The sequence below is a fragment of the Kazachstania africana genome, chromosome 4, assembly GCF_000304475.1.
Source record: "Kazachstania africana CBS 2517 chromosome 4, complete genome".
Classification (NCBI taxonomy): Eukaryota; Fungi; Ascomycota; class Saccharomycetes; order Saccharomycetales; family Saccharomycetaceae; genus Kazachstania; species Kazachstania africana.
Genome location: NC_018943.1, coordinates 783,224 through 806,723, shown reverse-complemented (window position 1 = coordinate 806,723; position 23,500 = coordinate 783,224). Strand labels below are relative to the sequence as shown.

At 36.9% G+C, this 23,500-nt stretch overlaps 11 protein-coding genes across 11 annotated transcripts; 8 read left to right on the top strand and 3 right to left on the bottom strand.

Moving 5' to 3' along the window:
* Positions 1–189: 189 nt before the first annotated feature.
* GMC1 (putative oxidoreductase) lies at positions 190–2,031 on the top strand (the record flags this gene model as incomplete). The annotated part of the gene is made up of 1 exon (XM_003957142.1): positions 190–2,031. One exon carries the CDS (start codon positions 190–192, stop codon positions 2,029–2,031), a length of 1,842 nt encoding a protein of 613 aa, XP_003957191.1.
* Positions 2,032–2,344: 313 nt separating this feature from the next.
* On the top strand, positions 2,345–4,300 carry KAFR0D04070 (PSP1 family protein; the record flags this gene model as incomplete). Its single annotated transcript, XM_003957141.1, has 1 exon — positions 2,345–4,300. The coding sequence occupies one exon, from the start codon at positions 2,345–2,347 to the stop codon at positions 4,298–4,300; it is 1,956 nt and encodes a 651-aa protein (XP_003957190.1).
* A 255-nt stretch (positions 4,301–4,555) lies between these two features.
* LPP1 (phosphatidate phosphatase LPP1) lies at positions 4,556–5,371 on the top strand (the record flags this gene model as incomplete). Its single annotated transcript, XM_003957140.1, has 1 exon — positions 4,556–5,371. The coding sequence occupies one exon, from the start codon at positions 4,556–4,558 to the stop codon at positions 5,369–5,371; it is 816 nt and encodes a 271-aa protein (XP_003957189.1).
* A 138-nt stretch (positions 5,372–5,509) lies between these two features.
* On the bottom strand, positions 5,510–7,345 carry PLM2 (Plm2p; the record flags this gene model as incomplete). The annotated part of the gene is made up of 1 exon (XM_003957139.1): positions 5,510–7,345. One exon carries the CDS (start codon positions 7,343–7,345, stop codon positions 5,510–5,512), a length of 1,836 nt encoding a protein of 611 aa, XP_003957188.1.
* Positions 7,346–7,974: 629 nt separating this feature from the next.
* LCD1 (Lcd1p) lies at positions 7,975–10,167 on the bottom strand (the record flags this gene model as incomplete). The annotated part of the gene is made up of 1 exon (XM_003957138.1): positions 7,975–10,167. One exon carries the CDS (start codon positions 10,165–10,167, stop codon positions 7,975–7,977), a length of 2,193 nt encoding a protein of 730 aa, XP_003957187.1.
* A 521-nt stretch (positions 10,168–10,688) lies between these two features.
* EMG1 (18S rRNA pseudouridine methyltransferase) lies at positions 10,689–11,447 on the top strand (the record flags this gene model as incomplete). The annotated part of the gene is made up of 1 exon (XM_003957137.1): positions 10,689–11,447. One exon carries the CDS (start codon positions 10,689–10,691, stop codon positions 11,445–11,447), a length of 759 nt encoding a protein of 252 aa, XP_003957186.1.
* Positions 11,448–11,840: 393 nt separating this feature from the next.
* PRM1 (pheromone-regulated protein PRM1) lies at positions 11,841–13,754 on the top strand (the record flags this gene model as incomplete). The annotated part of the gene is made up of 1 exon (XM_003957136.1): positions 11,841–13,754. One exon carries the CDS (start codon positions 11,841–11,843, stop codon positions 13,752–13,754), a length of 1,914 nt encoding a protein of 637 aa, XP_003957185.1.
* Positions 13,755–14,094: 340 nt separating this feature from the next.
* CAF120 (Caf120p) lies at positions 14,095–17,340 on the top strand (the record flags this gene model as incomplete). The annotated part of the gene is made up of 1 exon (XM_003957135.1): positions 14,095–17,340. One exon carries the CDS (start codon positions 14,095–14,097, stop codon positions 17,338–17,340), a length of 3,246 nt encoding a protein of 1,081 aa, XP_003957184.1.
* Positions 17,341–17,860: 520 nt separating this feature from the next.
* Positions 17,861–19,318, top strand: MET2 (homoserine O-acetyltransferase; the record flags this gene model as incomplete). Its single annotated transcript, XM_003957134.1, has 1 exon — positions 17,861–19,318. The coding sequence occupies one exon, from the start codon at positions 17,861–17,863 to the stop codon at positions 19,316–19,318; it is 1,458 nt and encodes a 485-aa protein (XP_003957183.1).
* A 481-nt stretch (positions 19,319–19,799) lies between these two features.
* On the top strand, positions 19,800–21,557 carry BOR1 (Bor1p; the record flags this gene model as incomplete). Its single annotated transcript, XM_003957133.1, has 1 exon — positions 19,800–21,557. The coding sequence occupies one exon, from the start codon at positions 19,800–19,802 to the stop codon at positions 21,555–21,557; it is 1,758 nt and encodes a 585-aa protein (XP_003957182.1).
* Positions 21,558–22,014: 457 nt separating this feature from the next.
* GOR1 (glyoxylate reductase) lies at positions 22,015–23,064 on the bottom strand (the record flags this gene model as incomplete). The annotated part of the gene is made up of 1 exon (XM_003957132.1): positions 22,015–23,064. The coding sequence occupies one exon, from the start codon at positions 23,062–23,064 to the stop codon at positions 22,015–22,017; it is 1,050 nt and encodes a 349-aa protein (XP_003957181.1).
* Between the last annotated feature and the right edge of the window lie 436 nt (positions 23,065–23,500).

The following is a 23,500-nucleotide window of genomic DNA, read 5'->3' as shown; positions in this document are numbered from 1 at the left end:
TTTTTTTTTATCTTAATTCTCAAAGACGTCTGTCACTCTTTTTCGATATGGGCCTGCGAAAGACTAAATGCAAGAAGTGTCGACATAAAGTAATTGAGACATAAATCCACCTACTGAAAACAGAAGTCGTTTCGATACAGCTTATTTACATTTTCCTTATACCTTCCCGGTAAACACTATCAAGACGGCATGGTTGGATATCTAAGAAGGCGCAACGACTTCTTCTTGATAGGTTTTTTAACTACAATGTTCTCTTTCCTAGTTTCTTCAGCTTTCTCTAGGTCAGAACTTATTGAGTTCGAAGTAACTAGTACTGTCAGTAAATTTGGGAGGAGAATAATCTCCATTAATGACCATTTAGAAATGTATGGACCTACAATCACCGTTTCCTCAGGCGACACAATCAATTTATCAGTTCATAATTTCATCTGTTCTGCCGATGAAGTAGCTGAAATGGAAAATGATATATTTTTAAAGGAATACTGCGTTACAGGGTTACACTTTCACGGGCTAGTTCCAATAGAAAACAAGAATGATGGAATTCCTTTCGTCACTCAACCGCCAATAGGACCCGACGAAACATTCTGGTATAATTTCACTATTCCTCTAGGTGTGTGTGGAACATTTTGGTACCATTCACATAGTACTATACAATATGGTGACGGATTTAGAGGCGCTTTTATTGTGAAATGCAAATTGTTTGAAGATGTGTCACACCAAACAATGCTTTCTTTGGAAAGTAAAAATAATATTTCTTCTGGAACCCTCTTAGAACTACATCCTCTCTATAGAAAACTATCAAATTCTGAAATATTGGAACATATTATTACATTGAGTGATTATTATAACGATTGGAATTTGCAAATAATGCGCACCAAAATTATGGCAAAAGGGAGAGGCACTACTGATCCCAGCATTGATGACTCACTGATAAATGGTAGCCAAGAAGAAAATATAATGACGAAAATTGATAAAAAAGTAAAATTTCTAATATTAAGAGTAATTAATACTGGAATGTCTGGCACACAAGTCTTGCATATGGAAAATCATACTATGACCGTCATAGAAACAGACGGTGTTATCATCAAACCTTATATACTGGATACTTTAACAATAGCAGTGGGACAGAGGTATACTATAATAATTCGGCTGAATGAGCGCCAAGAACAGTACAGATTGATAAGTGGATGCAATAAAATGATGGGATATATAACCAAGAACTATTACTTTACACGAAAATATCATAGAGGTAAATCGTCAAATGTGGGTGATAAAGATATTATAAATATTAAAGAACTACCAAACTTTAGTAGAAACGAATTGTTGCATGAATTTATACCTCTGCATAATGAAATGTTCAAACTGGATGAAAAAACAATAAAATCCTCCCTACTGAAGGAACCCTCAAAGACTACCTACCTTGCTTATAAATATCGTCTTGATCCGATAATATTAAAAAAGTATGGGACTGGCATGTATATGGTAAATGATAAAACGTTCGACGAATACCTTAATGATCCTATAAAGCTTGCTATTGATCCAGAAACAAGCCATGATATTGTTATAAACTCAATTGATCACATGCGTCATCCTTGGCACTTACACGGACATCACTTTCAACTTGTTTCCATAGGAGCTGGTGGTGAAGGTTCATTAAACAAAGACCAAAAAAATAGTGCAGCTTGGGAAAAATATGATAGCGACATAAATTTCTGGAATGATACTAAGCAAACACCGACAATAAGAGACAGTATCAACATTCCTGGGAATTCATTTGCTGTACTTAGGATACTACCTCAAGTGCAAGGGTGCTGGGTCCTTCATTGCCACGTCGAATGGCACATGATGAAAGGATTAGGTGTTATGTTCAACATGACTCAGACTAATACCCTTGATAATGCTAACCCCATGCAGACTACTTCTGCGATAAACAAGAACACATTTCTGACGAAACTGGTCGCTATAACTGTGTATACTGTATCAATATCTTCCTTCCTGATAATGGCATACTGGCGACTCGTGCAACAATAATGCCACTTAAAAACCCGCGTGCTCGAACACTGTCGCCAAGCTTTTTTTTCTTCGGCTGAACATAATTGCCTATTAAAACCTTCGAGGGAAAAAAGAATTATTAGGAATTTAACTTTGAAGAAGTGATGAGGTTGACAAGTGGGAATAATGCTGTATGTGTTATTATATTACTATTTATTTTAATATAAATGTGCTATTTAGCCAAATTATGTTTCAACTTTGGAAATATGAAGAATGCTCCGCCAGTTCAGAATTATAACCCTAAGAGCGTGTTCTCGAAAAAGACAATACTTCTGACGCTATCTTTCTTCAAATGACAATCGATTCTATATCGTCAGACGGGTGTGAGCACCACATGGAAAGTGATGTAGAACTACAAGATTATTATGACAGGCTATTGTTTTCCGAAACTAATGCTCCACTCGAGACAAACTTTGTTGACCTACAACATGGCAAAAATGATATTTGTATCGACTACTCAGTTTCTGTTTGTGGATTTCACAGGTTGTCTAAAGGTTTAAAATCATGTATGCATGAAAATGAAAGTTTTATAGGTCTAAATGGCAAGGAAGGGACCCATAATTTTTCAATTGCGTCTGATTCCTCGAAAGCGACAGAATCTAAAGAAAGTTTATCCAAATTATCAAATCCTAATACAGCGGTTAAAAGAAAAATACAATTTAACAATACCACTACTGCAGTTACAACGTTTAAAGATACTATTTGGACGGACTATAGTTTGAATATATTGCCTATCTTTAGGTCATCCACAAATATGACTGCTCAGACGTTTCGTTCCTCAGGGTCTTGTCAACAAAACGAATACATTGAAAATAAAAGACAGCCTGCGTCCAATATGATTTCGAAAAGTTCTAACAACTTATCCTCTTTGCTGGATCCAACCATAAATTCAAGTTCGGATGAAGTAAGTCTTCCTGTCGCTGACATCAAGGAGGATAATTATCTTTCAGAATCATCGGACATATCAGTTGACAGTTTGTTCCAACATGACAGCGTTAAGCTTTATAATCCTTTCGAGAATGTTCCACAACATTTTGGCATTGGCCACAATTTTAATTGTAGCGATTCTTTAGGAAACAGCCTTTTTAGTCAAGAAAGGGATAAAGATAACCAAACCCAATCTATAAAAACAACTGTAATCACTGGAAAACAAAACATTCAAAATTATCTGAGACCTGCTGCACAGGACGTGCAATATCTGTTTGATCATACACACAATGGAAAAGCTTTTATTGTTAAAAAAGATGGTAGAAACATCCCAAATATTCAATTAAGATTGCTTTACCAGCAATATGGACAGGATTATTTTTATAGTGAGGATATATTTTGCTTTGTGGATTATTTGAAAAAGTTGATCTTAGATGACACTACCAATGAAAAAGATTCTCCAAAGAAGATGAATATACGAAAATTTGTACAATTCTTGAAAGAGTGCGACAGCAACCCATATTTATCTGGTGTACATTATATTTCTAATAAGAGAAGCAACAATGTGCGTGAAAGACCAAATGAAAGTGTACGAGCCAGTGTTGTCCTTGCTGCGACAAAGAGAGGAAGACTAGTTCTATTATCGAGAGTAGAAGACCAAGATCTTCAACTATGTAGGGGCGATGTTACTATTATTGAAGGCGACCGTGGTAAAGATATGGCGATAATAGTGGAGCCAGAAGTTGATTTTCATTTGGCTTTATTTATGCATTTCATGATTAAGAAAATTAGTACAGATGCTATTATAAATCCGTACGATAACCACCATCCTAGCTATTCATTTATCGAGGATTTAATGGAAGATAGAAAACTACAAACAAACAAGCTCCCGGGTTTTTACGATGTCCTGAACCTTACCCAGTTTGTCCTGCCTCCAAAAAGAGTACTAAGTTTTGCTAACGTCAAAGATATAACTATAAAATTAAGACAGAAAAAGCTGGATGAAGAAGTAGCACAACATGTAGTAAATGAAAAACTAGAAAAAGTGAACCAACGTACATATTTGAAAAATGGTATTCCTGGCTATATCGGCTTCAATATTATGGATGTGGAGTATCAATTCAGTCCACAAAAGGTTATTCTGCGATATTATACCAAGGAAAGAAAAGAGTTTGGTCCCCTAACTCGAGAATTGTTCAAATATTTTAAAACAAGAATTTGGTTCGATGCACTGCCAAACAATGTCTGTTATCAGAGAAACTCAAACAGTCATCACATTCAAATTTATCATACATTGATAGACACATTATTTAGCAATTAAAAACAAACAAACAGTACTATTGTACCAATTAAATTTAATAAATAATATTTTAAGAACCCCATTCAAATGTATAATCAAGTAAATATTTACATAGTTGCTGCTGTCATATTTAACTGTCAGTCTGAACAAACGTCATTTTCATATTGCATCCGTATTTTTAGACATCGGAAAAAAAAGGCTAAATATTCAACAACTAGCGAATAAAGAAATAGATCATCCTTGCTCAAGTTGCTCGTACGCTACCAGTTCTCGAAGATGCTATCGAATGCTTTGCAAGCATATTGCAGATTGTACTTAGTGCAGTATATTACACTACTTTTTGCCGCATTGTTCTTTGTCTACTCAGAATTTGGGCTGGTGCCAAGATGGAAAAACATCAAGTTTCGACTAAATGATCCAAGCATCTCAAAAACATACACCGAAGACGAAGTGGTCAGTGGTACGGAATGTATTTTATTGAGTCTTATAATAAGCAGTGCGGTTGTTTCATGGTACTGTGTGGTCAACAAGAGTGCTATACGTAAGCTTCATGGCGGCTGGTTACATTATAAACCCGAGTGGATATCAAAAGAATTTCATTTTTATCATACAAGCTTACTATGTCTGGGTTTGATACTGGCAATTAATGGTGCTATAACAAACGCTTTGAAGTTGCTAATTGGTAACACACGCCCTGACTTCATAGCGAGATGCCAACCAGCAAATGTTAATTTAAATGAAAATGACGACACCTTTTTGACCTTGCAAAGTTGTCAACAGAGCGATAAAGCAATTCTTTATGAAGGTTTGAAAAGTACGCCAAGCGGACACTCTAGTTTCATTAGTTGTGGTCTGGGCTTTGCGTTCATCTGGCAGTGTACGTACATTACTGGCAGTTTTTATAAACACCTTTGGTGCCCTGTCCTTGCCCTAATAGTAATGATTTCTAGGATCACTGATCATAGGCACCATTGGTATGACGTTCTATCTGGCTTTACTCTAGGATTAAGTGTTATATACGTCTGTTGGAAGTGGATATTCCATCCAAAGGTATCAACTACATACTCTTTGCCAGGACCTATATCAGTTTAATAAATCGTGAATTATACACCGAACTTTACTAGCTTTCAAAGGTGAAGACTTCCCAAAGATCATAAATCATCAAAGTATATAACTTATTTACCAACTATAGAGAAGCAATTTTTTTTATCTACGTACCTAAAACATGCGTCATTTCGCTGGTTTCTTCCAGTAATATTGTTTATGAGTTTTCCTACAAGATCTTATGCCATTTCTTCCTCCCTTCAAAGATATTAGTAGATCTCTTCTATCTTTATCACGGTCATTTTCTATATCATAATAGTATTCTTCCTCCAAAGGTTTGTTCGCAGCATCCTTACCATAGCGTCTGATTATGCCAATTGATTTATCTGCCATTAACAGAGCATGTAGTTCATCTCTTTTCAAGCTCGAAATGGCAGGATTGATTTTCCATAATAAAGATAATGGTGTTTGTTGAATTGTTGAAAACGCTAAGTAATTTGATAAAATGCGCTGGAGCTCACCACAGTTAGTTCCACGATCTCCCATGTGTTGCAAAATTTCTTCATTCGTTTTTCTCTCAATATTCTTTTTTATTCCTTTTTTAATTTGCTGCCTCTTTGGCTTCACAATCTTTTGAGGAAGCTCCGATTCTCGATTGACCTTAATAGATTTATTGCAAGACGCGTTATGCATTTTAGTAACGTTTCCACAATTATCGGACTGTAATGCTTCAACGCTCGCTATGATACTGCTTTCTGGGGGAGAACTTGCCTGGCATTTTTTGTTCATTTCTTTACACTCAGTCTTTGAATCCTGAAAAGGCGATCTCACCGAGGAATTTGATTTCATAGTATCGCCTTTCTTCAATAAACTGTATATAGTCATACAATTGGAATTATTTGTAAAATCCAAATTAGGGAATTGAGACACTTTTATCGCCATCTTGTCTTGTGATCTGACAGGCGTCTCAAAATTCGACGAGCGTATACCCTCTTTCCTAATCTTTATTGGTGTATTAGGCAAAACACCACTTGGGAAAGTTCGTGGAGTCATTGTGTTTACAACTATATCAGTTTCGCTTTCAGGGGAAGAGGGCTCCGACCTACAACTTTCATTCTTCTCTGTCGATGGTGAATGTACGACGGGAATCAACCTTTTCGAAGGTGTCAATGCAACGGAATGAAAATCATCACTTTTTGCATTTAAAAATGTCATTTCGGCATCAGTTTCGGTCGCATTATCATCATGGCAAAGGTTTCTTGAAGTATTCGAGTAAAAATCTGTTTCAATATTTTGGAGCTTGAGAATTATCTGAACCTGCCTGAAGTCAATGATAGTTTCTTTAATAAATGGCATCAGGACCTTTTCACCTTTCAAAAGGGCGAAAGAAGTTAGGTTTCGACTCTTAATTAGTAATTTATTTTGTTCACTAGAGAATTTCTGCACTATAGAAGAAAAGCTGTTTTCTTTGGAAACCAACTCGAAAACTGGCTTGGTATCATCTGGTTTTATCAAATAGAAATCTATCCCAGTGGGTAATTTAATAATTATTCCATTGGTACCGTTACACTCTAAAATAACTTTATTAGTCTCATGTATGTATGTTATGAAAGCATGCTGCCTAGAAATATTCTTCTTACTGGGTAAAATGATATCACAAACGGAACGTTTACGCCCTATCGTCAGACGTGAAGTATTGTATGGATCTAATTCAATGTAAGTACTTGAGTTGGACAACTTTTTTACTACGGATGGCGCTTTCAGCTTGCTATTGTTGGCATTTTTAATTGGTGAAGAAGGAATATGCATACTAGAGGAAGGGCCTGGACTTGGATAATTATTATTTTGTGAGTGCTTAAATACAGAGTTAGGATGCTCAGTCAAATAATGTGCCCTTGATTTCTCTAGTAAGTAATCCTCTGAAGATAATTGTGAAGGATAATTCCCTACATCGACGTCTATCAAGTCCCTATTCGAGGTTCTAAATGCTGCTGGAGATGATGGTGGGAATTGATGTGCCATGATGGTTACTTCTCAAAATGTATTTTCTTTGACAACAAACAATATAAGAAGATAAATGATGTATGGAAACATTCACTTCTTCGATGCCAAAAGAAGAATTGTGAAAGGTAACCTACTTCAGTATAGAGAATCCTCGAATCGACTACAAGAAGAAGATGAAGCATCTTTTAACTCTCGCAGGTAAAAAAAGAAACGACATGTTTGAGAGGGCCAACAAAACTTTACGCGTTTTATAACGGAACTTCACGCGTCATTTACAGCGAAAACTTTCTGCCCGGTTACGTACGACAAGTGACGATGCACTTTAAGTCGCCAAAGAAAAAGGTGGAAGAACTTCAGAGTAATTAGCGATATGGCATCAAGTACATCAGTTCGTGAGTTTCAAATGCAATGCCTACACAGCGTAAAGAGTAATATACTGTCAACTAGTGATTATTACTCATGTTCTTTGAAAGTCCTTCGTGAAAGAATGCTTATTATATTTTCAGAAACAAGGTACTTTTATTGAGAAAAGCTGAGATTTTATATATTTGAGGTGTAAATGCAGTTCAGCCTTCTTAAATAAAAATTTGCCTATAGGACATGGCATGTGATGCTTCTATATGAATTTTACACGGGATGTTTCAAATCTAGAGGCCCATTGCCATGTACAACGAATCAGATTCTTCCATGGATGCAAAACTACCCAACTCAGACTCTAGTATATTTTTAGCCATTTCTTGATAGACATCGCCATACTTAACTTGCATAACACCCAAAGACCGGTTTTTCAACTCGTCACGAAGTTCTTGGGCGACATATTCAGGAGTTGTTTCTAAAGCATCATCGTAATATGAAACTTGCTCAAGTAAACTTAAGTTATGGAATTTTTCAACTAAATGACAATGGTCTTTCAGCTCTAGCATATTTTTTGAGTGGCCATCTTGTTGAGAGACGATAATCCTCCACAACGCCATAGCTAGTTTATGCTTAGTTTCTTTCATTTGTTCTTGCGATATTTGTGCAGAACTTTGTATCCAAAGTTGATAGATGATGGCAAGAATATTCTCAATAAATCTCACCTTGATTGCTAAATTAGGAGAATCCTGTCCAATACCTCTATTGATCATTGCCTCTTGTTCTTTTGAAATCAATGTAGATAAATTCACGAACATTTCTCCTCTGCCAGTATTGTTATCATTTGGATATATCATTATTATATTTTCAAAGACATTGAGAATCAGGCTTTTCAAATGAAAGGCCCACCTTTCAAATTGAAAATTTACTTTGTCGCTTTCTAAAGATGGAATGTCATCCTTAGATATTACTCTTGGAATACCTTGAAGCTTATCTTTGTGGACCAGTTTCGACACCAAGTTACCAAGACGATTTTCTCCTGTATTCCTACACAAGCTGTAAATATCATTAAATTTATTATTTGAAAGAATATTGACATCATCAGAATCATAAACATTTGCATTTATTATCGACTTTGAAAGGACATGATAGAGTCTTGTGATCACATCTTTCCACCAGGATGATGGAATCAAAAAATCCTCGTCATTTTGCTTGTCATACGTTACCAATATATTCGCTAGGATGCTTAAAATTTCTACAGTATTGAAAATGACATTCAAAACAGGCTTAAAAGATATCGTTAGTGACAATTTATAAACTGCTTCGAAGGATGAAAGGACTTCTGAGTCTAAGAAATCGGAAAAAACTACATTTGGATGAGATTGTAGAATCCTCACTGATGTTTCCAGAACATCAAATGAGTAGAACACAATTAGGTTTTCAATGAATTTATATTGGAAAATTTGGGGTTCGAAATCCAAATCAAACGGCGATTTATGTAATGATTGCTTAAGCACACGTTGGTACCTCTTGATTAAATCACAAATAAACAGAAAAAGGTCTTTTAAAGCTAAATTAGGGACAGCACTTGGCCTAAATGTGATAACTTGATGCATCAAAGCTACTAAAAACGGTACAGTTAGTTTTGACTCTTTTGCGTGGAAAGAAATTTCCTTGATTAAGACAGCTAAATTTTCCAATAATGTATCAATACATCTGTCGAGACTCATGCTTTTTTTACATCTTAATATCATGTTGATTATTGATTTTCCTATGGATTCATCTTTTAAAATATGGAAAGTTTTGAAGTGAAAACTATCTATGTATTGAAATTTGATAACATTTAATATCTCAATCGTTGGCAATTCTGATCCAGCAATCCTGTGAGATACTATAGAATCAAAAAAATCCGATGTTTCATCGGATACTATTTTATTTGGGTTCAAAGGAACAAACTGTTTCTTCAGAAGATCATCACTTTCAATTTTGCGCTTTTTGGCTAATGGAGACCTTGATGAACTCGAGGAATCCTTCTTGAGAGATGATGTCGATGGTGATGAGGCTGGCAGAATTTTCTTGGACAATAAACTTTTGTTTTCAATTGCTAGAAATTTTTTTCTATCCTCCAATTTTTGGATCAATAAGCTTAGCTTATTGATGTCCTGTTGAAATGATGCCTTCAATTCATGTACGTTATTTGCTTGTACCAACCTATCTTTCTCTTTTTCAGCATTCAAGAGAGCAATTTTATCTCTAAGCATACTAGCTTCACCTTGTGCCTTGAGTAATTGTGCTTCAGCGGCATCATACTTTATTTGATTTGTATTATGACCATCGATTTTCCCTTTTTGTGCATTAGTCTGCCATAGGGGTTCTTGAGTCTGCGCAACCTGTGTCTGTGTTGAGGATACCTGTGTATATCTAGATGGTCTCTTGATCAATTCCTGAAGCAAGTCGTCATCGTCAGAGGATGAAAAATCGTCCATTGTATGCTTTTGGCCTTGGTAGTCTTAAATTCTTATTGCTAGATTTTGGATATTCGAGGAGCCCTATTTTAGCATTAAGCGTGTGAAACTCAGATATCTATGGAAATGCGTTCTGATGATGCATGTAAGGTAATAAATAAGCTAATGGTGGATCCTTATTTATGCCTTCCCGTGATATAAAGTATATTATATTATTTTGAATTTCACGATCTCCGCGTTATAAAATAGCTCGATCTAAAATTGGTCCTAACAGCTGTGTGATTTTCAATCCACAAACGATCCAATAACGATAACTGACCTTGAGAATAAAATGATGAGTCGTATTCAAGATGTTGCTAAATCAACTGCAATCATTACTTGACGGTAAATACCATCAACTACACTTTCTCTTAATCACGTACAAAGCGACGGATTATCTTCATCAAGAAAAAAAGTTTTTCAAATTGCGATGAGATTGAAAAGTTTAGCAATGAAAGGAGCTTTATACGCAAAAATATCGAAAGGAGTATCCACAAGTAGCTATGGTTGAGGATTCGAGAGTTAGAGATGCCATGAGAAATGGTGAAGAGAAGGCACTTCCAGCCTCCTTGGTTCCCCAGGCCCCACCTGTTTTGACATCTAAAGATAAAGTCACACAAAGATTAATTGTCGTTCTATCGATGGCTTCATTAGAAACCTACAAGATATCGTCATCTGGGCCGGGTGGTGACAAATATGCATTGTTAAATTGTGACGATCACCAAGGTATTCTGAAGAAGATGGGCAGAGATATCAGTGAAGTGAGACCAGATATTACTCACCAATGTTTATTGACTTTATTAGATTCTCCTATAAATAAAGCAGGTAAGCTACAGGTGTACATTCAAACGAGTCGAGGTGTTCTTGTCGAAGTTAACCCTACCGTCCGCATACCTAGAACTTTTAAAAGGTTTTCTGGGTTAATGGTCCAATTATTACATAAGCTATCTATCAGATCCGTTAACTCAGAAGAGAAGCTTTTGAAAGTCATTAAAAACCCTATAACTGACCATTTACCAACCAAATGTCGTAAGATTACACTGTCGTTTGATGCTCCAGTGATCCGTGTCCAAGATTACATCGAAAAATTAGATTCAGATGAAAGTGTATGTGTTTTCGTTGGTGCTATGGCTAGAGGTAAGGATAATTTTGCTGATGAATTTGTAGACGAAAAAGTGGGTCTATCTAATTATCCATTATCCGCTTCTGTGGCATGTTCGAAGTTCTGTCACGGTGCTGAAGATGCATGGAATATCTTATAGAATTCTTTTGTCCTGTAAAATATATAAAGATCTATACCTTTTTTTTGTAGTGTACATCATATTTATTCATTAAAAACTATGCAAAATGACCTACATTAGAAGAACTTGCAATCGATACTTTTTCTATCGTGAAACAAATGCAAAACTTTGACTGCATCATCTTTTCAGAAAGCGAATCTATGCGATTTATGATATCGCCGCTTTTCAATGAGTTTTAGATACGTTTCAAAAATACATATTATTCACTAGCCACCCAGAAGCCAGCATAATCACTTTTGCTGTCTAAAATGGAATGAATCTTTGATATTTTCATATAAAGCCAAAGAAACAGCGATGTTACTTTTATAACTGCTGCCATATGAAAGGTGTAAGAGCTTCAGAAAATTTGTTGTAATGGCAACTTTCACTAATTATCTCAAATTGGGAGAAAGATTATCTCAGGTATGGTTGAATAAATATACGCTATTGCTACTGTTAGCAATGTTGAAGTTGTACTTCTTCTCTAAATCACTTGATCATTCATTGACAGCGTCAAAAAATTACATTTTATCGAACTGTGATACAATTGATTCACTATATTCGAACATCAAAACGGATACGCCCCATTATATTGCTCTCATGGGCAATTATCTTATAGATAAATCCCTGGAAGAAGTGGTCAAAGCTTCATTAGAGACGCTTTCCCTTTTAGTTTATGCCACTGAAGAAATACTGAACTTTATTATTGACATTTATCTGGGCACTTACGCGTGCTTAATTGTCAGTGCTGTGGATGGTACTGTGGAAGTTGCTACTAATGTCACCGAAAAACTAATTTCATTTGTAAATACTACTGTTGGAACTATTGCTAATGATTTAGATGATGGCCTAGAAGATGCGTCCGAAGTTATAAACAAAGTTTTGAGTGCTGTTTCTGAGGTAGAGTCCTGGTTCACTGATGATGATGATGATGACGACGGTTCGGAATCAATTGCACATGTTAACTTGACAATCTCAGCTTTAAGAAATTTATACATCCCGTCATCAATCAATACTAAACTGGAGGAATTGGCCAACGATGTACCAAACTTTGCAGAAGTAAAAAATCTGACAAAAGAAATGCTTTCTGTCCCATTTGAAGCAGTTAGAAATGACATAGAGTCCACCAATGTATCAAAAATTATAGGCAATCAAACATTTTTATTTGTACCGTCATTAGATGAAACTGTAAGCAATAGTTCAAATACTTGTTCAGCACATAAGCCACTTATACGTGAAGTTTATAGTGATACAGTCGCTTCACTCCATACTTTGACCCTTATCTTTATCATTATATTAGCAGTCTGTGCAGTAGCTGCGCTTTTTCCAGTAGCATTCAGTGAATATAGGCTGTGGAAAAGACTTGTTACCATGAGAGAACTTTACATAAGCAAACAAGACTTTTTCACTACAACCGATGATGATTATTCTGACTCAACAACTTTAAAATCTGTGAGAGAAGAGCCATATGATGTTATATCAAGCTATCAAGAAGCATTCCATAGATGGCAAACTAGAGTAGCTGGTGCCTTCACGTTTTTAATAACATTGGGTAATAGAAAGTATAAGGGTAAGACAAGAGAGAAAATACAATGGTTTGTCGCATATATTTCGTCTGAGCGTGCGTTGATGGTACTCGGAATAGGTCTACTTGCATTGATAGTTTGTGGAATGCAGTTAGCTTTAATCCAATATATGGAACATAAAGTGAAGGGCACATCCATCAGTTACACATACACAAATACAAGCACAAACGATTACTTTTCCAAGGATATGGATATCTGGGGTCAACAAATCAACTCTTACATCAATTCTACAGAAAGAAATATAAACACACAAGTGTTTGGATGGGTTGAAGATGCCACAGAGTCCGTTAATACCACGATAAACACATTAATCACAGAAATTGACAATACCTTAGCGGATTATTTCAATGGGACATTATTTTACAAACCAATGAAAACGGTCGTGTGGTGCGTCATTGAAAACAAACTCAGTACCATAGAAAAGGCTATGACATGGATTCATGAAAAGGCGCAGATTGACCTTCCCAAAGTCAATGTTACAGAAATTGAAAACTCATTAAATTATCAGGTACAAAACCCTTCAAGTTCTGTTAATAAACTTGTTAAAGAACTCATACAGGATATGCGTGAAGGTGTGTTAGAAATTCTATCTCTTGCACACAAGACTGCTATGACCGAACTGTACATTGCATTAATTATAATAGGTGTTTGGCTCTTACAACTTCCTATAGCTCTCATAATAATGCTACTAAAGATGAGGTAATGGTACAAACATATATATATATATATCCAGACAGTCTAACTGTGTCTTCGTTTAATAACTAATATTCTAGCCGTTCAATTTGAAGCAATACGCATTCTTACTAGACGTTTGTCGCTTCTCGGTTGCAAGCCTTATATGTTTCGCGAATCTTTCATAATTCGCGAAGGCATGATGGCTTTGTTTTCACTGATATCAATGTTATTGAAAAATGATTTTAAGTTAATCTTCATTAAACACAAAAACCCCAAAGAACAGCACTGGAATTTGAAGAACTCTTCCTCAAGGATAAGCGGAACATCGTATTCAAAGGAACTCTTTACCTGATTTTTCGCATATTGCCATGAAACGTATTTTTTCTGGTAATAAATCACCAAAATTGACTGTACCGTCAAATTCTTCAAGCAACAATGCATTCAGCCCTTCAAGCAGCCAGTTTAGTTCACATTCAGACCCATCTCTTGAAAGTCTGACGAATACTCAAGAATATATCAAATCTGGTCAGCTTTCTGAGGAATTAGTTCCCATGGTCACGTTGTTATCAAGTCATGCTCATAGAAGATATCATGAAGGTGTACTTTTAATGTTACATGATCTTAAAAATGATGGATCTCAAGCAGGTAGAGTTTGGAAAGAACTATATGCAGTGTTGATAGGTACACAACTTGCGTTGTGGCCTGCCAAAGAATTGGCCGGAAGTGGCACAGCTGATTTAAAGAAATTAGCATCAAAGCCCACATATATCAATTTTATGGATGCTACTATCAAATCGATGAATACAGTTAGTGGAATTTCAGAAGCGAGAAACAAAAAACTGGAGAATTCTCTTGTGGTATCAACAACATTGAAAAACAGGTATTTTTTACAGTTTAGTGATAAGGAAACATTTGCCCATTGGACCGCTGCCATAAGACTCAGCCTTTACGAGTGTAGGGCTTTACAAGAGGCTTATACTGGTGCTTTTTTATCAAGCAGAGGTGCAAAATTGAGTGATATTAGAGTCATTTTAGCATCAACAAAATTTGATTATGAAGATTGGGTTAGTGTACGCTTCGGCACTGGTATGCCATGGAAACGTTGCTATGCAGTAATAACACAGAAGAAGGGAAAAAAGAAAGACACTTTTGGTCAAATTAATTTTTATGAGGATGATAAAAAGACGAAAAAGAAAAATAAAGCTATGATTACTGTTACAGCTGCACAGGCTATATATGCGGTATACCCATCTGCGCCACAATTGATCGATGATTCTACCATTATTAAATTAGAGGGCACTATAACAATTGAAAACGAATCAAGTTCCCAAACCTCAAATCTATTTATCATGCCAGAAAGACATAATGCTGTAGCTGGTTATGATACAATTGTAAGATTTTTAATACCGGCAATGAATGCATTTAAACTGTATGGCAGACCTACAAAGTTAATTTCTAATAAGGATGATCCAAACTCATTGTTATTTGCCCTCCCGGTACTACCTCATGTGTACTACCTGGATGTGGACGATCTATTGGTAACGGCCAATTCATCCCCTAGTACAAACTGGGACGGTAAGGACTGGGACAGGTATATTACTGACCTATTGCAGAACAAATGTGCTCGTGGGTATTCTGGTTGCGGTTCTACAGCAAAATTAACGGGAGCCATATCATCACCTATCCTTGGCTCTGCAGAATTATTTGAAGGATCAAATTCTGCGTTCAATAATAAGCTGAGTGCGTCTCCTACTTTTGGACCTTATGACAGAATGTCAAACGCTTCTAAGTCGAACTCAAGCTTACCTAAAACTTCAACTAAGCCAGTTAACAATAGTTTATTGAGAGAATTCACACTTCCAGAATCATCAAGTTTAAACGATAGCCAGAAATCTGTATCGAAGATAATTAATACCGCAAATGAGCGAACAAATGATATATATCCTCGTAACGATAGTCATGGTGATATGGCAGAACTTCCAAAGACGTCTGTCCGGAAAAATAGCCCTGCTGTTATAAAAAATGATAGCAAGAATGAAGGAATACATTTGCCTGAAATGCCGAGAGCTGGCGTTAGCAATCTGGCTTGGAAACCTACAGAACTACCCGCTGCAGCACCTAGATCTCCTTCATTAAATCCACCAGCAGAATATAATAAAAATATCCCATTCAATAGCACACCATCTTCTAATGCGTATGGAAGAACAGGACAAGCTTCCAAGTCGCAATCGCAGAAATTTCATGAAATATCTAGGGCAACAATCAACAATCAGCCAGAACCAAACATATTTAATAATGGTAATACGCCTAGCTGTAGCCAAGAAACGGAATCAAGCGGTGCTAAACCATATCCTTCTAATGATATAGTTACTAATTTGGCCGAATTGGCTGTGGAAGGGGAAAATGTTGCTTCAGGTTTGAAGAAGGGAATGAAAATTGAGATAACCAATTCTACATTTGATAAATTTGAAAAGAAAGATCAATTGAAAATTCCCGAAAAGAACGATCATCGAAATACAAAATCCGAATTAGGCTCAATTTATGACAATTATGCTAGCGATCCGTTCGGTAGATCTTCTATGGGAGAGGATGACGAATTAAAATTCACATCCGAACTTTTGAATAATAATGAGAAGGATGAGTTAAAAGCTCGAATGAGTAATTTAATGTCAAGAGAGGATACAAGGTCATCTAACGGAGATATCTTTGCTACAGACTTTGTCGAGCAGAGTGAAATTTTGGAAATGGAGAAGAATTATACCAAGAAAACTAGAATTGAAGGTACCAAGCGGAATCATGGACAAGAAAACCACAGTTATGCACATGAACAGATGCCTTCAACAGAAAAGAACCCAACAGACAAGGTGCGTCAAAAGGGTTTAAGAATATTGAACCCATATGCAAAGCGCAGTAATCAAGAACCGCCAAAGGATTTGGATAATAATCGTCAAGAGCCACAAGTTCATACACACGAAGAATTATCACAGCCCTCTCAACATGGCCACCAACCACCGGTACAGCTAACACATCATAATCAGCGCCCATTGACACCAACACAGTCTGGTGTTGCTATTCCACAGGAGGACTATGACCCAAACAACGCTCGCAGTAACTACGTAATTCCAAATCAAGGATTCCAAAAGGGTTATCCCCAGATTCAACTGCAGAGAAACCCACAAGACTACCAGCAAAACTATCAATCCGCACCAATGCGAATTCCACCTCAACAATACCAACAACATCCACAGATGCAATATTATCCTCCTCCTCCGCAGCAGAGATACTATCCATCTCCACAGCAGCAGGGTTATCAAACAAGGCAGTATTCGTCACAACAACAATACTTCCCGCAAGGTCCTGTAGGCCCACAACGGCATTCAAGACCTGTACCAAGAATGGGGCCACAACCAATCCCTATGCCAGTGCATCCACCTAACAATTATGGATCTCAACGTCCATATTCGCCACAACAGATACAACCACAGAGAATAATGGCTCCAAACAATCAAAAACAGCAGCAACAACAGCAGCAGCACGGTGGTCCAAGAGGTGGTGGTTTCTCACAGTTCATGCCGGATTCTAATGCGATTAAGAAAAATCCATATGGTTCTTAATCATATTATATATATAAGCATACACGGATATACCATGTAACAATAGCACATAGACAGTTCTTTATTACCCATGATCAACCCTAACGATGCTCGACCCAACCCTAATCGGGATCACGTGTAATTTGATTATTTGTCCAAAAACACGATTTCCACACTTCACTGTGGCTTCGGCGAAATCCCATCAAAGAACGCCGTGTTCACGTGACGGTATCCTTTTTCAGTGCCACTATCGCCGCCATACCTTTAACTTCAGAATTGCAACATCCCATGAGGCCCCATTCCGTTTCGTTGTGGAGTAAGCATTGCTTTGATTATACTTGTGCATATTCTATGAGAAATTTGCACTATTGACATGATTTGTCTCAGCCACAGTTTAAATAAGGTCCCGGATATGAAATCTCATGGTAACACAAACAAATATCCTTTATATATATATATTTACTACACATGTGTGCCCTTGACATTTTGGCTTCTTTCTTGAGGATAATGACCAACATTTCAGTCTGGAATAATTCAAAAGATGTCACGTACTTTAAAGTGTGAATCTCTTAAAGAGTTAGACGTCAATGAATTAGCAAGAGAAAATCCATTCATTAAGTTAGTCAATAACCAAAGAATAGTTGAGGTACCGGAATTGATCTTAGAATCTGGTTTAAAGATTAGAAACTTCCCCATTGCATATAAGACCTGGGGTCAACTAAATGCCACTGGTGATAATGTACTAGTTATTTGTCATGCTTTGACTGGATCTTCAGATGTGTCTGATTGGTGGGGACCACTTTTAGGTAATGACCTGGCATTCGACCCATCAAGATTTTTTATAATTTGCTTGAATTCTATGGGGTCGCCATATGGTTCTTTTTCACCTCTATCCTACGATGAAGAGACTAACGAACCGTATGGTCCAGAATTTCCATTATGCACTGTACGTGACGACGTTAGAGCTCATAGGTTAGTTCTAGATTCGCTAGGAGTAAAAGCGATTGCTTGTGTCATTGGTGGCTCTATGGGCGGTATGCTAGCATTAGAATGGTCCACCATTTATGGTGAAGACTATGTTAAAAACCTTGTTGCACTAGCGACTTCGGCAAGGCACTCTGCATGGTGTATTTCATGGTCTGAAGCGCAAAGACAATCTATTTATTCAGACCCTAAATACTTGGATGGTTACTACCCATTAGATGATCCTCCTTTGTCGGGACTGTCCGCTGCAAGAATGTCTGCCCTATTAACTTATAGATCAAGAAACAGTTTTGAGAAGAAATTTGCTAGAAAGACTCCATCCCCATGGCAGAAAGAAAAATCTAGACAAGTAAAAAGAGCTGCGCATTCCATAAGTGAAAAATCCTTACAGATTCACAATGATGGTCATATATCTTCGGAATCAAAACGTCCCGGTAGTATAAGTACGACTTCCTCATTGAATGATTCAAACGATGAGTCAATAACGTCATATGGTTCTACAACTTCTTTGAGCTCCGTAACGGGGGAACTCAAAGAAGTGAAACCTGCACAGACGTACTTTTCTGCACAATCATACTTACGTTATCAAGGAACAAAATTCATCCATCGTTTTGATGCCAACTCATACATTGCCATAACGAGAAAGCTGGATACGCATGATCTAGCACGTGATAGAATGGAATACGATGAAGACATCGAAAAAGTTTTAAATAGCATCAAACAACCAACATTAGTCATAGGTATCAGCTCTGATGGCCTTTTCACCTTTTCAGAACAAGAATTCTTAGCAGATCACATACCTAACTCCAGATTAGAGAAGATCCAGTCCCCAGAGGGCCATGATGCATTCTTACTTGAGTTCAAACTGATCAATGAGCTGATCAAGAATTTCTTGAAGGAGAACTGTAAAACTATAACGGAATCGAGCCCAGTTAAATGGGACTGCAGTGATTTAAATAACGAAGAAATTAAAAATTCTGTGTTCGGTGAAGCTGAAGAAGTCACCAACTGGTAGCTCTCATATACTAGTACATAAACGTGTAAACAAATCATCATATGACAAAATCTAGACCCTGCCATCCTATTCTGTTTAACACTAATTAGCATCATATATCCTATAAATCGGTCTTTCACCAATAAATTCCATTTCTTGAAAATGGGAGTTTCCCCGTAGGGAATTTGGTCGGAATGTGTATCCACGCATTGTGCAGCCGTGCGATAAACGATGTCAAGAAAGCTCATCATATTACGTAGAGATAGTTTAAAAAATAGTAATCCTTCAAAGATAAGTGCCTTTTGACAGGGCTTCTTCCAGATCGAGTTTACACATTTAAGGAGCATTTTAATTGGACATCTTCTCTTTACTCTAAAGGATATATATATATATATATATTTCTATTTATAGGGTTTAGTTGAGTCGAACTCTTTCAACGCTTCGGAACATAAATTGGTAACCTTTTAGTAACTTAACATCATTTACTAACTTAGCATATAAAATGACTGATGCTTCTTCTACATCAGGTAATACTGTAGATACAGGCCTAAAACAGAAGAGGCGCCATTTCCCACCGCTAGGGAAGGGAATATATATGGATTTCAAGGATAGATTCCCTTATTACTGGCAGGATTGGAGAGATGCGTGGGATTACCGTGTAATACCTTCATTAGTGGAAACTTACTTCAATAATCTATTGCCTGCCATTGCATTTGCCCAGGATGCATTCGATAGAACAGACAATCTTTACGGCGTCAACGAAATTTTATTGGCAAGTGCTCTCGGAGGCGTCGTTTTTGGATTATTTGCAGGACAACCTCTTTGTATCGTTGGTGTGACAGGTCCAATAACAATTTTCAACTACACCGTATATTCTATTATCAAACCTCTCAATGCGAATTTCTTTGGTTTCATGTTTTGGATATGCATCTGGGCAATGATTTTCCATTTGATACTAGCTTTTACCAATGCAGTTTCTCTTTTACAATATGTCACGACATTTCCCTGTGACATTTTTGGTCTTTTCATTAGTGTCGTTTATATTCAGAAAGGAATTCAGATTCTAGGAAGACAATATAAATATGGAACCATTGAGAGCGGTTTTGCAAGCGTCGTAGTGGCCCTCGTAATGTTTATATTTGGTTTCATGTTTAAACAGGCCACTAGGACACCTCTATTTAACCATAAGATAAGAACATTTATTTCAGACTATTCCACTGCATTATCTGTATTATTTTGGTCCGCATTCATTCATTTTGGTGGAGAGCTGAATAATGTCAAGTTTGAAAAATTGCCTATTACCAAAGCTTTCATTCCAACTGCTACGAGAGAACGTAGTAGGAGCACTTGGTTGGCTTATGAGCCAATATCTACGAGGAATGTCTTCATAGCTCTGCCTTTTGGAATCATCGTAACGATCCTTTTTTATTTCGATCACAATGTATCATCTTTAATGGCACAACGCTACCAGTACAAATTGAAAAAGCCCTCAGCATTCCACTGGGATTATGCATTATTAGGCATCACAACAGGTATCGCTGGTGTTCTGGGAATCCCTGCTCCAAATGGTTTGATACCGCAAGCTCCATTACATACTAAGACTCTACTTGTCCATGATAGAGACATGAATGTGGTGAGATGTGTGGAACAACGATTTACAAATACAGTGCAAGGTTTACTAATGATAGGAACAATGACTAGGCCTTTATTAGTTTGCCTTGGTCAAATACCTCAAGCTGTTCTTTCAGGTTTATTCTTCCTAATGGGCTTCCAAGGTGTTCTCGATAGTGTCATAATGCAAAGGATATTTTGGTTTTTCACTGATCCATTAAAAAAAGATCCGGCTTCTCCCTTATTGAAGGTCCGCAAAAGAGCCTTTATATTATTCATCTCTTTAGGTGTTATAGGTGCTGCTGCAGAAATAGCTATTAGTGCTACTATAGCAGCCATTGCATTCCCCATTGTTTTATTACTGACTGTGTTGGTATGCTTTCTCTTTCCTCGTTTTTTCACCAAGGAAGAACTTGAAATTCTTGATCCAAATGTGGCACAAAGTTTCACCATTAAAAATCTATTGCTGGAAAATCTCTGTAGTCCGCCTAAAGAAGACATAGAGAAAGAAGGTGCAAATGACGATACTAGCTACACAACTGGCATCGATGACTCTCAAAATTTAACAACGATACCAACAGACACAAACGAAAACATCATAATTACGGATGATGACGAGTTCACCTCACCTTTGACAAAAGACAAGTAGCTAAACATATGAGAACGAAAACAGTTTCCTTTACTTGACAAATACCAAATTTAATATTTATATATACGGCTTCCAGGACTGAGGCAGCCGTGTACTTTTTAAATTGTGTCTACATTCTAAATAAATAAGTAATAACTTTTTTAAATATCCAAGCTCGATTTTAGATAAAATTTCAGTAATATCTAAGATTAATTTTTAAGTGTCATTATTTAATGCTTCTATAAAGTACAAAACGTTAGTTACCGACTTCTGGAACCTGCTCAAAGCTGACAAAAAAAAGTTTTCTGAAGAAAAAATCATTTGACTATTTGAATATATAAGTCAGTAGATATAATGACAAGTCATACCGAGTCTTATTTATTCGTATTATGGAGATATGAAAATATTTACATATATCAAAAAAAGAAAACATCACACATATTCATTGTAAAAAAGTCCTTTCAACAGTAATGCTCTTTCATAATTCAAGGAACCATTTTTCATTCTTGATTTCTGGCACACATGACACAACTTTGTTCGCAGTGACAGCGCTAACAACATTATCAATTACATGAACTTCCAAGCTCTTCCTGGTTTCTACCGAATAAGTACCCATATGTGGAATAGTAACAACTTGTGGCATATCTAATAATTCTTGAGGAACTATGGGCTCAAATTCAAAGACGTCTAATCCAGCAGCTCTAACCTTACAAGTTTTCAAAGCATCAATTAGATCGGATTCATTGATAACTGGTCCACGAGCGGTATTAACAATTACAACACCATCTTTCATCTTGGCAAATGTTTCCTTATTGAATAGGTGCCTCGTTTCGGAGTTTAATGGAACGCTGATTGAAATAATATCAGATTCCTTAAGTAATGTTTCGAAATCAACAAATTCCGCACCATTTTCCAAATTTGCAGATAGCCTACGTCTGTTAGAATAAAGAATTCTCGAGAAATCGAAAGGTTTTAGCTTCTTGAGTAGAGCACGACCAATTCCACCAAGACCTACTATACCAATAGTCTTACCTTCAAGATCATGGCCAAAATCTACATCTGCTCCAGCTTTTTGTCCTCCATTACCATCAGTCCATTTTCCAGCACGCAAATTACGTGCGCCCCAAACGAAGTTTCTCATTGCTGCCAGCAGTAAGAAGACGTGTGTGGTTGCTGTGGCATTATCCACAAACCCTGGTGTATGAGATACCTGGATATGTCTCTCGTTAAAGTATTGTACATCAATCTGGTCGTAGCCTGCACCGGTATGGCATACAGCTACGCAGGAGTTCGGTAAGCTTTCGGCAATTTCCTTGTCAAATCTTCCTGTCTGTGCTATACTTTCATAAGTTCTAGCAATTGCACTAATTTTTGATAATTTGTCATTCGGATCTTTCAGCCTTCTAATGAATTCGTTACGTGTGGTGGATTCTGGAACAGTGAGGACTTCTACAACCTTTTTGGCTTCTTCCCACTCTTTCTGAGCATATGTAATCTTACCTAACCTTAAGACAATTGGCTTCGACATTACGTTTAGGCTCCTTTTCGCACTGAATTTCACTAATCGTCAAATAATGAATTTATGTGGAAAATGCAATTCTTGCCAAGAGAAATGAGTTGGTCGAGCAATTCGCTCTTATATACGCGTTGATATCGTGTCTGACTTGGCACCGCCATTAGCAATACGAGCTAGCTTCTATCTGAGCTGATTTCAAGCTTTTCCAGCGGACCCCACGATTTCTCTCGAGTTGATAAGAATGCTGATCTTCCATGAGCGGACTCATATAACACCGTTCTTACTCCTTTCTGAATGGAAAGCGATAAACATCGCTAAGTGTTTCCAAGTGCACAAATTGTTACTGTCGCCAACTTACTGCATGGAGAGATTACCAGCCATGATATCTCATCTACAGAAACCCCGTCTTATGAAGCACTCGGACTTTCATTTGACTTGACAAAGGAAA